At 46.1% G+C, this 18,737-nt stretch overlaps 1 protein-coding gene and 1 pseudogene across 2 annotated transcripts; one reads left to right on the top strand and one right to left on the bottom strand.

The window, feature by feature from the left end:
* Window positions 1-7,659: 7,659 nt before the first annotated feature.
* LOC307099022 (disintegrin and metalloproteinase domain-containing protein 20-like) lies at window positions 7,660-9,906 on the top strand (the record flags this gene model as incomplete). The annotated part of the gene is given in 2 exon segments (XM_079770242.1): window positions 7,660-7,701; window positions 7,705-9,906. Coding segments are annotated over 2 exon segments (2,244 nt in total).
* A 4,728-nt stretch (window positions 9,907-14,634) lies between these two features.
* Window positions 14,635-18,737, bottom strand: LOC307099021 (transcriptional coactivator YAP1-like; annotated as a pseudogene). The gene is made up of 2 exons: window positions 18,024-18,737; window positions 14,635-14,869 (listed from the first exon to the last, which is right to left on the bottom strand). The product of its transcript is annotated as a transcriptional coactivator YAP1-like (transcript).

Here is an 18,737-nt window from a genome sequence, read left to right as displayed (position 1 = left end):
CCCCCACACCTGGGACCCAGGCTTCCCTCCTCCAGCCAGCCACAGGCACCCAGAACCCAAGCTTCCCTCCCTCTGGCTGGCCACAGGCACCTGGGACCCAGGCCGGCTTCGCCCACGCTGGCCGCAGGGGCCCAGGACACTGGGTGGCTTCACCGTGGGCCCGACTTTGTCAAGAAGGACATCCAGAAAGTCATCAGGAAGACATCCAGTCTAATTGGCATATTACCCTTTATTAGTATAGATTATACTCTTAAGAACATTTTTAGCATGATATAAAATGTAACAAAATCAATCTAGAAGGGTAGCAAATGGAGATAGGAGTGCACTGAAGACAAAATAAAATATCCTCAGAAATGCCAAGGAAATCAAAAGGATGGAGGAAAGCTTTGTGGGGGGTAATATTTTCTTATAGGACACTAATATCTGAATCCCCACAGTTTTAGAATTGTAAGATAATTCTCAACTTCAACCTTCATATAAGTTTATTTATATCATAAGCAAAAATACATATACATATCTTATATGAAAATACAAACTATTTGCCTCAAAAATGCAAATACTTGTGAAAATGAGAAATCTGGTAAAGCCTTTCTGACAATACTGATTTATTACTTTCTTCCATGAATAAAACAAAACAAAACAAAACAAAACACATAATGTGAAGACACTGCACTACACATTTGGGAAACATAATCGAATAATGCAGGCCGAAATAAATTAATGGTCTTGAGCACAAATTTGGACAGAGTGGTTGGGGCAAAGGTATATATTAGTAATTTGTCAAATTGCATTCAATAATTACATATCCATGCCAGTTTTTATTTATAGCATGAATGTATACAATCATCATCAGATCAATAAGTACTGAGAGCACTAAAAGTAAGAACATCAAGAACACCTGTACAAATTGAAAAAACACATGAAAGCTAACTCTACTGAGAGGTCTAAAACACACTGATCAAATCTACTTTGCATACTAGGTAATATAAAAATGAAAAATGCCTAATTAAGGAACTTTCATCTCCTGGATTATGTACTCATTTATTATATCGTCATTTAATGTACCTTGACATCTTTACTCTGAAATCACTTTTCCTGTTATTTATAATGTCTTCCTTTCTATGTTCACACTTTTTCATGGACAACTCTTTTTTACCACTTAATTCTACTGAACCTACATGTTAGAAATTTGAAGGCCAAACTTTGACCCTTGCAATTTGGCACAATTAGATGTAAAACGGAACACAGGAAGGAGTTAGGACAAGAAGGAGTTATGGACATAGACCGAAGTAGGCAAAAGTACACTAATACCAATAATAAATAAAGCAATGATAATAACTAATATACAGTAAAACCTCTGTATGAATGACTGATTTGGCTGAGGAGGTATCTGCTAAGGCCAAAATTCTACTACATAATAAAGTAGATATTCTGAATGTGTATGTTAAAAATTTGACAATTTCATTAGTTTACTTCTTTTTACTTATATAGACACATTTGTGTATTAAAATTATGTATGAAAAGTTTAATTTCACAGAAAAGTTTTCTTTATGTATTATTTTAATTGAAAATTTATACTGAATAGGTCTAATAAATGCATGCATTCATCAGTCACCATAAGTTAACAAATGCACACAGCTGGGATATGGCTTAGTGCATGTTGGAACATAGGCTGGCGTGTATTAAAACTCCTGAAGAAAGTCAGCCACATGCCAATAGAACCAATTACCCCATGTTCCTTCACATTCTCACTAAGATCCTTGAAGCTCTCATTAAGTTCCTTGAGCATCCTTATAACCATTGTTTTGAACTCTGTATCTCATAGTTTGCTTCCTTCTATTTTATTTAGTTCTTTTCCTGGAGATCTCTTCTTTCATTTGTGACATGTTTGTTTGTTTGTTTCCACATTTTGGCTGTTTCTATGTATTCTGTAGAGCTGCTAGATCTCCTGAAATTGTATTCGGTAGAGCTGCTAGATCTCCTGGCCTTGTGTAGTAACTGTCCTATAGGACCCAGTGGCTCAGCCTATGTAACCTAATCTGGGAATTCTAGGTACACCCCTGTGTGATCTCTTTGCACTGTCCTATTGTAGTTGAGCCTTGATTGCTAATGGTGTCACTGGGAGGAATTTACCCCCAGGCCAACTAGTTGTGAGGACTAGTTACAACTACAGTGAAAGACTTGCTTTGCAGTAAACACCCTATGGAGCAGGACTTGCTTCAGTGGGGCTTCGATGTTCAACAGCCCACCCCTTTGTCACTCATGGATATGGAAGGGTTCTAATCTGGTATGGTGTCAATCAGGTGCACTGGCTCTGGAGCCTCCCATAAGTTTAAAAGTCAGCCACTGGCCTGTGACCAGCACAAGCTACAGAATGATTTTCAGATGGCTACTACTTGTCTTGGCCCAGGAGAGGCCACGCTGTGAACCTTGGCAAGCTGCTGCTTATGCTAGGCCTCAAGCCACTTATCAAGAGGTATGGGGAAGATTTATTCCAACTGAAAGCTTTTAGAAAAATTTGAAATCTGAGCCAAAAATGTCATTCATATGGAAAAGCCACTGAAAACAACTTGGATGAGGCAGGATCTCAGTGAATCACCAGGGTGGGGCAGGCACTGTGGACCAAGTTGATGGGGACTTTTGTCCGGGAAAAAGCTGCCCCCAAGTTCTTTCCATGATGCCATACAATTTATTTTCTCCCTATATGACCCTGGATCATTTCAAGTTTCTGCACCAACACTGCACCTCAGAGAGAGTGATCCAAGTAAGTTCATGTGTGGACCCTTTCAGAGGAACTGTGAGCAGATTTCTCAGTAGAAAAACTTTAGGCCAGAAGGCGGCGGGATAAAGTATATAGAGGAATGAATCCACTACTCTACCCAGTAAGGGTATCACTCAAAGTTGAAGGTGAAATTAGGAGCTTTGCAGACAGAAAAAAACAACAACAACACTAAAAGTGTTAATTACCACCAAAACAGCAATGCAAGATATGCTAAAGGGACTGTTGTAACAAGAAGAAATGAAGAGAGATGGAGGAATACAGGCATAAAGAATAAATATGTACCTATCAATAATAACCTTAACTGTAAATGTCTTAAATGCTCCAATCTGACAACATAGGCTAGCTCAGTGGTCTGCAAATTGCAGCTAGCGAGCCACATGCGGCTCTTTGGCCCCTTGAGTTTTTGGCAAAGACCAGCTTAGGAGTGCCCTAATTAAGTTAATAACAATGTACCTACCTATATAGATTAAGTTTAAAAAATTTGGCTCTCAAAAGAAATTTCAATCGTTGTACTGTTGATATTTGGCTCTGTTAACTAATGAGTTTGCCGACCACTGAGCTAGCTGAATGGATAAGAAGAAAAGGTGGGCAGCAAAATATCAGACATCTCACGTAGCAAAATTTTCATTGATACAATGCCTAAGGCAGGGGTGGAGAACATATGGCCCATGGACAGTATAAGGCTTGTGAAATCATTTGGTCTGGCCCTACCAAAGCAACCACTGGCAGGATTCAAAATTCAATAAATCTAGGAGCTTTTTCGTCGCAATATAAATTTATTATAAGTGAATTATATTAAGCGAATGAGGTTATATATATCCAAGTGGCCCTTGGCAGAAAAAAAGGCTCCCAAACCTGGCTTAGGGCAAGAGAAACAAAGGAAAAAATAAACAAGTGAGACTACATCAAAATAAAAGCTCTGCACAGCAAAAGAAACTAGCATCAAAGTGAAAAGAGAGAACATATTTGCCAATGATACATTTGATAAGGGGTTAATTTCCAAAATATATAAAGTACTCATTCAGCTCAACAAAACAAAGACAGACAATCCAGTTAAAATATGAGCAGAGATTTTATATAGGCACTTCTCCAAAGGCATACCAAAAAAATGCTTAACATCACTATAATCATCAGAGAGATGCAAATTAAAACAACAATGAAATACCACCTCACACCTGCCTGAATGGCTACCAACAATAAATCAACAAACAACAAATGCTGATGAGGATGTGGAGAAAAAAGGATCCCTAGTACACTGCTGGTAAGAATGCAGATTAGTACGGCCACTATGGAAAACAGTGTGGAGTTGCCTCAAAAAGTTAAAAATGGAACTGCCACTTGACCCAGTGATCCCTCTGATAGGAATATATCCTAAGAACTCTGAAACACCAATCATAAAGAATATATGCACTCCTATGTTCATAGCAGTGTTACTTACAATAGGTAAGATCTGAAAACAGCCCAAATGCCCATCAGTAGATGAATGGGCTTTAAAAAAACAACAAAAACTGTGGTGCATTGCTGGAAGCCAATTCCAGCATGTCATAATTGCAAGAGTTTCATCAAAAGGTTGATGGAACTTGGGGACTCAACAAGGGCTGAGTCACATATGTCATTGCCTGTTGGAAAAGTCTAATGGCCCAAACCTGAAAAGGATGCATTATATTGATTGATTGCTGCCAGACAGCTCAGGGCATCTTAATCTACATGTTATAACCTCTTACTGGCCAAACACCTGAACAGCCTCAGGCAATTCCACGATCTGACAATACTTCTGTACGAAACCCTACCCTTTGAACTGTATATCTCCACCTAGCCTTAGACAATTTGTGTTAATAAAAAGCAAGGGTTCCTGAGACAAAGAGAACTTCTTTTCTTTAGCTAGGCTCCTCTGACGCCCAATGCCTTTCAAAATTATCTTTTGTCTCTGGACTCTTCCTTAAGTTACACACAGCCTTTCTCCAGATTGCTGAACTCTTCTTAATGCCGAAACAAGAACCCCAGCAGTGCATGTCCAGGACTGGGGAACCTTTTTTCTACCAGAGGCCATTTGGATATTTATAACATCATATGGGCAGATCATACAAAATTAAAACTTAGCCTGCAATATTTGGACAAGAATTTAATTAACTCACCCCTAATTCCTTGGCAGCACCAGACCAAATGATTTAGTGGGCCTTGGACAGTCTGCAGGTCAGACATTTCACACCCCTAATTTACACCATCGAATACTATGCAGCTGTATAAAAAAGAAGAATCTCTTATCCTTTAAGACAACATGGAGGAACCTAGTGAGTCTTATGCTAAGTGAAATAAGCCACTCAGAGAAAGAAAAATATCACATGATCTCACTTATATATGAAATCTAATGAACAACATTAAATGACAAATAAAATATATCCAGAGACATGGAGGCATGGAACAGACTGAGAATCCTCAGAGGGAAGGGAGGGGGGTGAGGGAAGAGATCAACCAAAGAACTTACAGGCAATACATGCAAAACCCATGGACACAGACAATAGTGGACTGAAGGCCTGGAGAGGGGACAGAAGTGGGGAAGAGGAGAGGTCAATGGGAATGAAGGGAACATCTGTAATACTTTCAAAAGTGAAGATAAATTTTAAAATAAATAAATAAAGGAATGTTTCATGCACTTCAAAGACCTTATAATTTTATTTGTCAATTATACCTTAATAAAGCTGAAAAACTAAAATTTAAAATGGCAATAAATACATATGTATCAACAATTGAATTTTTAAAAAAAAAGAAAATTAAGGAATAAGAAGAGCAGAAAATAACTCAGAGATACAGAGAATATTTTGATGGTTACCAGATGTGAGGAGGATTGAGGGGTTTGGTAAAAAATGGTGAAGGGATTAAGAAGTACAATTGGTAGTAACAGAATATTTATGGGAATGTGAAGTACAGCAGAGGGATTACAGTTAATAATATTCTAACAACTATGCATGTATTTTATTAGATAGGTCTGAGATTCATTGGTATAATTACTTGTAAGTTATATGAGTTCTATTCATTAGGAGTATTCCTAACAACATTATATAATATTGTATGTCAACTGTAATTGAAAAATTTAAAAAATATATTTTTTAAAATAATAAAAATAAAAAATTGAAAAGAAAATCTACCCTAATATATATAAAGAGCTTGGTGGTGTCACGACGGAATGGGTGACCAGTCACCATGAAATGCATGGAGCACCTCTCAGTACCCTCTCTCTGCCAGTCCCCCCTCATGGTGAGCGGCAGTGGTGGGCTGCTTCACAGGGTGGCCATGAGCTTAGCAGAGCATTCATCCAGGTGGTAGCAAATTTCGAGAAGGAGTCCTGGGGCAGGGGAGTTTCACAGAACAGTTGCAGGGTCAGAAGCTTCATGGAGCAGTGGTGGGGTGGGGGAAGTTTCGCAGAGCATACAGCGGCAAGCTTCGCGGGGCAGCAGCAAGCTTCACAGAGCAGTCAAGGGGCGGGGGAAGCCTCTTAGAGCAGTCAAGGGGCTGTGAGCATCGCGGAGCATCCTGGGGTGGGGAGCTTCATGTAGCATTGCAGGGCAGCAGAGACAATGTGACAGAGGCCAGGCTAGGCCTAGGGACCCTAACTGCGCACAATTTCATGTGCTCTGGGCCTCTAGTATATTAATATTTATATCAAGTTATTCATTATAAATAGGGACTCCTTCCCAAACATGACATATGTTCACCTTTCCAATAAGTCCATTTTTAAAATATATTTACTAGAGGCCTCGTGCACAAAATTTGTGCATGCGGCGGGGGGTGAGGGGGGTTCCCCTCAGCCCAGCCTGGACTCTCTCCAATCCTCGGGAGATGTCCGACTGCTGGCACAGCTAGCTCCTAACTGCTTACCTGCCTGCCTGCCTGATCGCCCCTAACTGCCCCCCTGCCAGGCTGATCAACTCTAACCGGTCTGCCTGCCAGCTTGGTCACTCCTAACTTCCCCATTCGCTGGCCTGGACACACTGTAGTGCCCCCCCTGCTGTCCTGGTCACCCCATAGTGCCCCCTCTGCCAGCCTGGTTGCCCCCAACTGCCCTCCCCTGCCAGCCTGTTCACCCCCAATTGCCCCCCACTGGCCCAGTCGCCCACAACTGCCCCCCCCCACCGCCGCCGGCCTGGTACCTCAAACTGTGCCCCTTCACTGGCCTGGTTTCCCCTCACTGCCTGGTTGCCCCTCACTGCCAACCCTGCTGGCCTGGTTGCGCCATGTAGCTTGCTGGTTAGTCATTGTTCGGTTGTTACTGAGAGGGTGTTATGACCAATTTGCATATTACCCTTTTATTAGTATAGACTAAAAATGTTCACTCATGTTGATGTAGTTAAACAACAGTAGCATTAAAACCTATGTATCATTCATCTAGGTTCAAAAGGTGTCAGTCTATGACCAATCATCATGTTTTTATATAGTCACACACTGCCTTGCAATTTCTCCTTCTTTAAATATGTTTTTATTGATTTTTAGAGATAGATGAAGGGAAAAGGAGAGAGATATAGAAATAACAATGAGAGAAATATTGATCTGCTACCTCGTGCACACCCCTAACTGAAGATTGAATCTACAACCCAGACATTGAACCAGCTGTCCTCTTGGTGTATGGGACGACACTCAACCAACTCAGCCACATGATCCAGGTTGCCTTAAGATTTCTTAAGGGCAAATGAAAGCAGTATTTCTGAGTCATGTCTTTAGTCCAACACTAATCCATATAAACTCTTATGTTTCCCTTTCTCCTCCACAATGGTCTTCCCATAACTGCCAACCCTGTCTCTACTCTTCTTTTTATTTTTTCTTCCAGTGTGCACCTATGATGGTCTGAGCCTGCCAGAACACCCAGCTCAGTGGGAGCAGTGATGCTTCCTGCCCGTCCTATTTTGCTCTCACCAGTGTCTGTGTAGGGTGGCTCCATAATGGCTGTGAGTGAGGCCCTGGTGTGTGTGAGGAACACTCTCCTGCCACTCTGGCTGTGGGTGATTCTGTTCTCATATGGATGGTTCCAGGTTGTGCACTCCCAACGCCTTGGTCTCCCAGAAGTGGTGATTCCCGTGAAGGTAACAAGCACTGGCATTGGCATGAAGACTAAAAATTGGCTCTCTTACAGAATGCTTTTTGGAGGTCAGAATCAGGTCATACACATGAAGGTCAACAAGCATTTTCTATCCAGACACTTCCAAGTGTTTACCTACTCAGACCGAGGCGCTCTCCTTGAGGAACGACCTTTTATCCAGAATGACTGCTATTATCATGGTTATGTGGAGGGGGACACAGAATCGCTGGTTGCTATCAGTACCTGTTTGGGGGGGTTGCAAGGAATATTACAGACAAATGACATTGTTTATGAAATAGAGCCCAAGAGACTTTCTACCACATTTGAACATTTCATATATAAAGTGGACAGTGAGGAGACACAGTTGCCACCCATGAGATGTGGAGTAACAGATGATGAAATAGCACAGCAACTGAAGGATCAGGAGAGTGCTAACTTCACTTTGATGCAGAGTGGGTATGAAGGCTGGTGGACCCACAACCGGATTCTTGAACTGGCAGTGGTAGTGGACTATAATCGCTATCTTCATCACCAAAGTAACATCACAGCTGTGCAGTATGAAGTATTACTTGTGGTCAATGGAGTAAATAAGTTTTTGAGTTCACTAGATGTTGATGTGGTTTTAATGGGAATTGAGGTCTGGACTAAAAAGAACCCAATTCCAATAGATACCATAGAGGGTCTCCTGGGGGATTTTTGCAAATGGAAGAAAACTAGCTTGAATGACCGCATTCCCCATGATGTTGCACATCTTTTCGTAAAGCGTCACTATGGTATTACTGTTGGCTTAGCCTATATAAGAAGTGTATGTAAAAGCTATGCTAATTGTGGAGTTGATAGTTTCATGAATGATAATCTGTATGATTTTGCATACATTGTGTCACATGAGATTGGTCATAATTTGGGTATGGATCATGATGGACCAAATTGTACATGTGGGCATGAAACCTGCATAATGGCTCCAACAAAAGCAAGTGGAACTAGATTCAGCAATTGCAGCTATGCTAACTTCATGGACCTGATGGGCACCATCAAGACAAAGCGAAATTGTATGTACATGTCTTCAGATACAGGGAACATCTTCACACTTGCACAGTGTGGGAACAGTGTGGTTGAAGAAGGAGAAGAGTGTGACTGTGGCACTTTACATTTGTGTATAAGTGATCCCTGCTGTGAGTCAGACTGCACTTTCAGCCCCGGAGCTGCTTGTGCTTTCGGGGGTTGTTGCAAAGACTGCCAGATCCTGCCAACAGGCGAAGTTTGTAGACAAGAGGAAAATGAATGTGATCTCCCAGAGTGGTGCAATGGGACATCCTACCATTGTCCAGAGGATGTGTACTTGCAGAATGGGATCCCATGCAAGGGCGGTGGCTACTGCTATGAAAAGAGATGTAATAACCGTGAAAAGCAGTGTAGGAACATTTTTGGCAAAGAGGCCAAGAGTGCAAATCAGAGTTGCTACACAGAAATGAACACCCGAGGTGACCGTTTTGGGAACTGTGGTCTAATGAAGGCTAGATATGTAAAATGTAACATCTCAGATACCTTGTGTGGGAGGATTCAGTGTGAAAATGTGACAGAACTTCCCCATCTGAGAGATCATTCTACTGTGCATTGGACTCAGTTCAATGGCATCACCTGCTGGGGTACCGACTACCACTTCGGAATGACCATACCTGACATTGGTGATGTGAAAGATGGTACAGAGTGTGGGGCAGAACATGTCTGCATCCAAAGGAAGTGTGTCCATAGGTCATTTCTGTTAAATTATTGCTCACCTGAGACGTGTAATATGAGAGGTGTCTGCAACAACAGACAGCACTGCCATTGCAACTATGAGTGGGATCCTCCCTTCTGCCTGAAAAAAGGCAGTGGAGGTAGTATAGATAGTGGGCCACCCCCTCAGAAAAATATTAAGCAAAAGACCAATTACCTGCAACTACTTTGGTTGATTCCTTTTGTTCTTTTATTATGCTTCTTAGTTTTGGCTTTTCTCACACTAAGAAGAACAGATAAGAGTGAAGAGCAGAACGTGTCATCTGCAGATGTGTAAAAAGAACAAAATGTCAAGACTTTACCTAAGGAAAAAAGAGCAAGACATCCCAATTCCATCTAAGGAAGAACAATGAAATGTTCTACTGCATTTTAGAAAGAAAAGCAACAATTTACAGTTTCCAAAAAGAAACCAAATTGTATCCAATTTCCCATGTACTAAGTTTTATTCTCCTGGCTGTAGAAATGTTACAGACTATGTCACAGATCATTGACCTAATTGCTGTGAATTTTTATTATTTCAGATCATAAAACACTGGCCATTACACAATTATTAAAATATACTAATTCCTAGAATATTGCTATTTTACATTAATTTAAATAGTGTTAGTGTTCAATTGTTCATGGAATTAGTCTCTTTGTGTTTCTTGAGCAAAGGTACAGCCAATGGATAATGTGTATTTGTGTTTTTAATTGTGTCTCAATTCTTACCATCCTTGCCACTTGTACTCTACTTTGTCACACAGGAAATGCAAACATACAAATTAAATATCTTCTTTGCCAGTCCTCTCATTATTAGTTTCTGCAATACTTGGTGACTGGAGGGAGCCTGGAAACCTGGAGAAATGTTTGATTACTATTCATGCCAGTCTTGCCTCATTAGCTGCTCTAACCCTTACAAAGATAGTAACTTTCAGTCTGTCCATTATTACTACATACAATACAGGGGTGGGCAAAAGTAGGTTTACAGTTTTCAGTCCACAAAAGTTCATTTTTTATCATTTATTAATTATTAGAAACCCAGTGTACAAATTTGTGCACAGGTGGGGTCCCTCGGCCTGGCCGGCGATCAGGGCCAATGAAGGCCATCTTACCCAGTCCCTATGGGGGCGATTGGGGTTGGCCTGCCAGGGGCAGGAGGAACCAGGGGAGGTTGGTAGCTGGTGCGGGGAAGAGGATAATCGGGGCCAGTGGCCAGGGGCAAGGGACCGAGGGATGTTCTGCTGGCCCCAATCAGGGCTATCAGGGCCAACTGGGGGGAGGAACCATGGGAGGTTGGATGGTCACAGAAGGTTGGCAGTGGGAGCACACTGACCACCTGGCCATCGGGGGGAAGGGCATGGGAGGCTGGCCAGCCATGGGAGGTTGTCTGTAGGAGTGCACTGACCACCAGTGGACAGCTCCTGCATTAAGTGTCTGCCCCCTAGTGGTCAGTGCACCTCATAGTGACTGGTCGACCAGTAGTTCAGTTGTTTGGTCATTCGGTCATAATAATTGCTTAGGCTTTTATCCTATACTAATGGCCTGGTGCATGAAATTCATGCACGGGGCCGGGGGGAGGGGTGGTTCCCTCAGCCCAGCCTGCACCCTCTTCAATCAGGCCTAAACCAGCAATTGGACATCCCTCTCTCAATCTGGGACTGCTGGATCCTAACCACTCACCTCCCTGCCTGCCTGATTGCCCCTAACTGCCTCTGCCTGCCTGCCTGATGACCCCTATCTCCCCTCCCCTGCTGGACTGATCTCACCCCCAACTGCTCTCCCCTGCCAGCCTGATCTCACCCCCAGCTGCCTCTGCCTACCTGATCTCCTCTAACTGCCCTCCCTGTCAGCCTGATCTCACCCTCAACTGCCCTACCCTGCTGGCCTGGTTACCCCCAAGTGCCTTCCCTGCCAGTCTGGTTGCCCCCAACTGCCCTCCTCTGCCAACCTGATCTCGCCCCCATCTGCCCTAACCTGCCAGCCTGTTCTCACTCCCAATGACCCTCCCCTGCTGGCCTGATATCACCCCAAAATGATCTCCCCTGCTGGCCTGATTACTCCTAACTGTCTCTGCCTGCCTGATCACCCCTAACTGCCCTCTCCTTCTGGCCTGATCTCACCCCCAACTGCCCTACCCTGCCAACCTGATCTCACCCCAATGGCCCTCCCCTTTTGGCCTGATCTCGCCCCCAACTGCCCTCCCATGCTGGCCTGATCTTGCCACCAACTGCCCTCCCCTGCTGGCCTGCCTGGGCCCCCACAACCATGACGTTGTCCAGAAGGAAGTCAGAGGTCCAGAAGATGGCCAGTCGACCTGGTCTAATTAGCATATTACCCTCTTAGTAGTATAGATAGATCACATAGGATAAGATTGCTTAAATGGCTCAGTGGGGGGGGGGGACCTTTTTCAGCAGGAGAAGATGCTCTTGGCAGACAAAAATACATAATCCCTATATCTGGAATGATAGCCAGCCATATGCACTATACTGCTAAACCAGTCATTAAAAAATTGAACCACTTTCTTATACCTTACACCAAACAGATGTTGCCCTTAAAACCCCTCCTCAGCCCCGACCTTAGGTTGTGCCTTCGCAGTTCACCCAGATTTGGTTCTGATTGGTCAGTTTCTATGCCAGTCAGCGTCAAAAGCTTCACCTTCTAGGCAGCCTTTGGCTCCTCACAGTTCATCCTGATTTTATTCTGATTGGTCTGTTTCTATGGCAGTCAGTGTCTCCAGGCCTATCTCTGGGCCTGATCAGAGAGGTGGGGCTGATCAGCAGCCCCCGCATAGGCCTGGAGGGAAAGATAGGCCCAGCTATTGGCGATGCCCAGAGAGAGAGAGAGAGAGGCAAGGGCTGATCAACAGCTTCCATGGAGGCTGCGGATTAGACCCTAACTCTCTCTCTAGACCACTCTCCGGGCCTGATCTGCAACCCGCTCAGCAGTCAGCAACCCAGCACTGACTACAAGACTGACTTCCTGTGTTTGGTCAAGCCTTTGGCCATTACAGACCCTGGGTTTTTATATATTAGGATAATAAAGAGCTAATATGCAAATAGTCATCAAGCCCTCACACCCTCGCCCCCTCGCACCCTAGCACTGGAAATGCTCATACACTCAACACTGGGGAGAGAGGAAGGGGACCAGCCAGGCACAAATGAGCTTGTGAGAGAGGAATGGGGAACAGCCAGACATAAATAAGCTTGTGAGAGAGGAATGGGGAACAGCCATGCTGAGGCCTGGGAGAGGGACAAGCTGCCCACCCCATGGTCCTGAGCACTTGTGGCTGTGGCCCAGGCAAAGTCACCCGCCCATGGTCCCCTGCAGCTGTGGCTGGCCTGTGTGAAGCTAGCCTGGGTCCTGGGTGCCTGCAGCTGGACAGAGGGATGAAACCCTGGGTCCTGGGTGCCTGCATCCAGCCAGAGAAGGGAATCCTTGGTTCCGGGTGCGGGGCGAGGCAGAGGCAGTTAGGGGTGATCAGCCCAGCAGGGGAGCAGTTAGGGGCGATCAGGCAGGCAGGCAAAAGGGTTAGGGATGATTGGGCAGGCAGAAAGGCAAGTGGTTGGGAGCCAGTGGTCCTGGATTGCAAGAAGCAGTCAGACATCCCCTAAGGAGTCCTGGATTGGAGAGGGTGCAGGCTGGGCTGAGGACCCCCTGTGCACAAATTTCATGCATCGGGCCTCTAGTTTATATAGACTAGAGGCCCGATGCATGAAGTTCATGCAAGAGGCTTGGTCCTTGCAGCCCTTGAAGCCTCGGCCAGCCCTCCCAGCCCTGGGCAGCCCTCGCAGCCCCAGCTGTCCCACCTGGCTCTCAGGGCCCCGGCAGTCAGACATCCCCTGAGAGGTCCCAGATTGGAGAGAATGCAGGCCAGGTTGAGGGACACTCCCCATGCACAAATTTCGTGCACCAGGTCTCTAGTCCTATATAATAAAGAGCTAATATGTTAATTAGACTGAACAGTAGAACAACTGTCCAGACGACTTTCAGATGTGCGTCCTGATGACCTTTTGGATGAAGCTTGGGTTGCGAGGACTGGCAAGTGGACATCCCTCTCACAATCCAATACTGATGGCTCCTCACCGCTCGCCTGCCTGCCTGCCTGATTGCCCATAACCACTTCTGCCTGCCAACCTGATCACCCCCTAACCGCTCCTCTGCTGGCCCGATGTCTCTCAACTCCTTAACACCTGCCTGCTCACTGCTCCTTACCTCTTGGCTCACTGCTCCTTAGCGCTGCCATAGAGGCGGGAGAGGCTCCTGCCACCGCCATTGCACTAGCCAGCTGTGAGCCCAGCTCCTGGGAGCGCACTGACCACCAGGGGACAGCTCCTGTGTTGAGCGTCTGCCCACTGGTAGTCAATGCATCGCATAGTGACCAGTGGTTTCACCAGTCATTCTGCAGTTTGGTCAATTTGCATGTTAGGCTTTTATTATATAGGATTTGTGCAAGCTCTTATATGTTAAAGATACTAACTATCGAATATTTGCTGAAAATACATTTTTTCCCAGTTTGACTTTTAAAATCTAGGCTCATTAGTGATTTCCTCTGTAGCTACATGGATTCTTTTAGATGCCTGTTTCTTCCTCATTGGAATTCCATGTTATTTTTATTGCTATAATTTCTTTTTTTTTTTTAAGAGTCTCTTATTCTTATTGAGTTATATTTTCTTCTAGAGTTTGAAGCCATGGGACCATAATGGCTTCACTTATAACTTTATTTTATTAAAGTATGTTTTCATTTATTTGAGAGAGAGAGAGAGGAAGAAAGAAAGAGAGAAACATTGAGCCCACAATCGGGGCATATGCCCTCACAGGGAACCTAACCAGCAACCTATTAGTACATAGGACAGACATCCAGGCCCAGGCCCAGGCCTCAGGCTTTTTACTCTTTGTTGTTAATGCTTATAGGAGTCAAAAAGCTCCTTCACAGGTGGTTTATTATGCTAAAGAGCTCATAGTTTCTGAAAGAGGCTGAAGATTCTCATTCCGGGTTTTCATAGGAGAGTGGCACTTCGCAGAACCCCTACTCCAAGGAGACTCGCCTTTCAACAGTAATAACAGAACAGCTGACACTGAATGGCCGTATCTGTTGCTGCTGGTTGGATTTGCCACCACCCAGAACTCCTCCCTGAGGGCTCTGGGAAGCCAGGGGTGGTGGCTGTTTCACGGGAGTACTTTGACTGATTCTCTGCTTCATGTTGAAATGAGGGTCAAGCCGTGGGTCTAGCCAAGTGGTGGTCTTATTCTTATGGTTTATACTAGAGACCCAGTGCACAAATTCATGCATGGGTGAAGCCCCTCTGGGTAGCCTGCAGGGATCAGGCCAAAACCCACAGCCCACTGCCACCTGCAGCTCCTACCTGCCTCTCCCACTCATCCTGGCCCCACTGTGCCTGCTGCAGGCTCGTGCCCAATCAGTCCCCATCAGGAGAGGCTCATGCTGCCACAGCAGCGCTTGCCAGCCATGAGCATTATGCCTGGCACCCTTTTAAGGGGAGTGGCCTGTGGGATCAAGCTGAAACTGACTTTGCAACATCCTCCGAGGGGTCCCGGATTGCGAGAGGGCACAGGTCAGGCCAAGGGATCCCACCAGTGCATGATCGGGCCAGGAAGAGACCATGGGAGGTTGGCCAAGGGGGGAGGAGGGAATCGCAGGAGGGCTCCAGGGCATGTCTTGCCCATCTCTCTCAGTCCCGATGGACCAGACCCCAGCAGCAAGCAAACCTACCAATCAGAGTATCTGCTCCCTGGTGGTCAGTGCATGTCATAGCGAGCTGTCAAGCAGCCTTAGCATATCATTAGCGTATTAGACTTTGATTGGTTGAACTGTTGATTGAACAACTGGACACTTAGCACATTAGGCTTTTATTATATACTAGGGGCCCGGTGCATGAAATTTGTGTACTGAGGTTGGGGGGTCCCTCAGCCCAGCCTGCCCCCGCTCACATACTGGGAGCCCCCAGGGGATGTCCTACTGAGGCAACCGGGCTGATCAGGGGAAGGCACCAGCCCCATCACCCCGCTCCTGCAGCCACTGCCAGTCACCACAGCCACCAAGTGTTTTCATCAATACGGACTCCAGTCCCTTCACCAAGAAAAAATGACAACTTTCTTTAGGCATTTTCAAGATGCGTCTTTCATAGGATATGACATTTCTTTATTTTTTTCTTTATCCTCACCTGAGGATATGTTTCCATTGATTTTTAGAGAATGTGGAAGAGAAAGGGAAAGGCAGAGAAAAACATCAAGGTGAGAGGAACACATTGAATGGTTGCCTCCTGCATGAGCCCTGACCTTGGCCCAAGCCAGGGAGGAACCTGAAACCTAGGTACATGCCCTTGATCAGAATCAAACCAGACCCTGCGGTCTGCAAGCCTAAGCATTATCCACTGAGCCAAACTGGCTAGGGCAGGATATGACATTTCTTAGCACTCCAGCAGCGGACCTTCATTTTTTTTTCTCCAGGTGTGATAGAAAAACCCTAGATCACCTTTTTGGATTCTTATACCCAAGTTAGTAAGATTATTACCAGGGGCATACAGGGAGCTTAGCCAATGAGCAGTCAGAAAAGGTATTTCCTCTGTAGTTCACACTGATGGCCTCCGATCTCTGGCTCCACCCCTTCCAGGGCCTAAAGCCTCAGGGCCTGGGCAGGGGGCCCCCAGCTCCCTCCAATAACCTGGCTCTTCCCCTGCCCAGGCCCTAAGCCTCTGGCCGGGGCTTGGGCCTGGGCAGGAGACCCCCAGCTCCTTCCAATCGCCCAGCTCCGTCCCTGCCCAGGAGCCCCCTGGATCAGGCCCTCCCCAGGTTGCTCAGGACCCACAAGGGGCCTACCTCAGAGTGACCTGGGTGCTAAGAAAGTTCCCTGAACACAGGCTGCTGGGCACGTATGTATGCAAATTAACCTCCAACTTTGTTGGGTTAATTTGCATACTCACCCTGATTGGCTGTGGTTGTAGTGGAGGCACGGTCAATTTACATGTTTGTCTATTATTAGGTATGACTAGGAGCCTGGTGCACAAAATTCGGGCACTGATGGGGGGGGGGCTCCCTCAGCCCAGTCTGCCCCCTCTCACATACTGGGAGCCTTCAGCGGATGTCCTACTACTGGGCTGATCATGGAAAGGCACCATCCCCATCACCCCTATGCTGCAGCCACTGCCAGTCACCACAGCCACCAAGGTGTTTTCATCAATACGGAATCCAATCCCTTCACCAAGAAAAAATGACAACTTTCTTTAGGCATTTTCAAGATGTGTCTTTCATAGGATATGACATTTCTTTATTTTTTTCTTAATCCTCACCTGAGGATATGTTTCTATTGATTTTTAGAGAATGTGGAAGAGAAAGGGAAAGACAGAGATAAACATCAAAGAGAGAGGAACACATTGAATGGTTGCCTCCTGCATGAGCGCTGACCTGGGCCCTAGCCAGGGAGAAGCCTGCAACCTAGGTACATGCCCTTGATCAGAATTGAATCCAGACCCTGCAGTTGGCATGCTGAGGCATTATCCACTGAAGTCAAACTGGCTAGGGCAGGATATGACATTTCTTAGCCCTCCAGCAGTGGACCTTCATTTTTTTCTCCAGGAATGTGGTGGAAGCACTCTAGATCACCTTTTTGGATTCTTATTACCCAGGTTACTAATATTGCCAGTGGCATACAGGGAGCTTAGCCAATGAGTGGTCAGAAAAGGTATTTCCTCTGTAGTTCACACTGATCACAGGCTCGACCCCTGCCCAGGCCTAAAGCCTCTGGCCGAGGCTTTAGGCCTGGGTAGGGGACCCCCAGTTCCCTCTGATCGCTGGCTCCAGCCCTGCCCGAGGGCATGGGACCCCCAGCTTCTTCCAATGGCCAGCTCAGCCCTGCCCATGGGCCCCCTGACTCAGGCCCTTCCCAGGCTGCACAGGGCCCACCGGGGCCCACCTCAGAGTGACCTGGGTGCAGAAGATGTTCCCAGGACCCAGGTGCTGGGCACCTATGTCTACAAATTAACTGCCATCTTTGTTGGGTTAATTTGCATACTCACTCTGATTGGCTGTGGGTGTAGCAGAGGTATGGTCAATTTACATGTTTGTCTATTATTAGGTAAGACTAGAGGCCTGGTGCACAAAATTCATACATGGGGGATCTCTCAGCCCAGCCTGCACTCTCTCCAATTCAGGACCCCTTGGGGGACGTCTGACTGCCAGTTTAGGCCCAATCCTGCAGGGATCAGATAGGCAGGTGAGTGGGACCACTGGCTCCTAACCACTCACCTGTCTGCCAGCCTGATTCCCCCTACCTGCTCTCCCCTGCCAGCCTGATTGCCCCTAACTGCCTCAGCCCCGCCACAATGGAAGGACGTCTGGAAGGTCATCCAGAAGATGCCTGATCTAATTAGCATATTACCCTTTTATTAGTATAAAGGATAGTAAATTTCTCCATCCTGAGTCATGGCTTGTTCCCATCCATCAGGAAGAGTACCTGAGGCCAAGTTCATAATATTCTGCTGCACTGGTGGACTGGTGGGGCTCACCCATTTATCTGGATGAGCATAGCCTTCCTGGGAACCTGCCATGTTGTCTGATCAATGTGATTTAAGAAGTCTCTCTGGCCATAAGATTTCTTCCCCATCTCCCAGCCTGCTGGCAGAGGTACATTATCAGATATTTCAAAAGAAGACTGTCAAAGGTGTTGAGCAGTGGGGGTAGCTGCTGTGCCAGAGTCTACTCCCGTGGGGGTCAGTGTCCCAGGAGACACAGCTCTCAGCTGCAGTGAAGCTAGAGAGGAATTAGCTCGAACATGCTGTGGGGTCAAGGCTCCTGCAGTGCCTGCATCAGTTCTGGCCTGAAGGGAGTGGGACCTGCGCCCTGTCAGCTTGAAGAAGGAGTCCAGCAGCTTCATGGGAACAGTCTGGGACACACTGGCTGTCTTGGGGTTCATGACAGCATTGAAAAGAGCCTTCAGGTCAGTCTCCAAGTCCCCTCAGACGTGCACAACCTGGTGTCCAGCAGGGAGGGTTGGGGGGGACTGCAGCGCTGCCCAGGCCAAGATGATGGGCCCTGCCCCTGCAGGGGCTCAGCAGGCAGCTGCCCCGGGCCCTGTGGGGCCAACTGATGAGGTGGCTGCTGCCCAGGATCCAT

This window comes from Cnephaeus nilssonii (assembly GCF_951640355.1).
Source record: "Cnephaeus nilssonii genome assembly, chromosome: 5".
NCBI classification, from domain to species: Eukaryota; Metazoa; Chordata; class Mammalia; order Chiroptera; family Vespertilionidae; genus Cnephaeus; species Cnephaeus nilssonii.
This window is presented reverse-complemented; position numbering and strand designations above follow the sequence as displayed.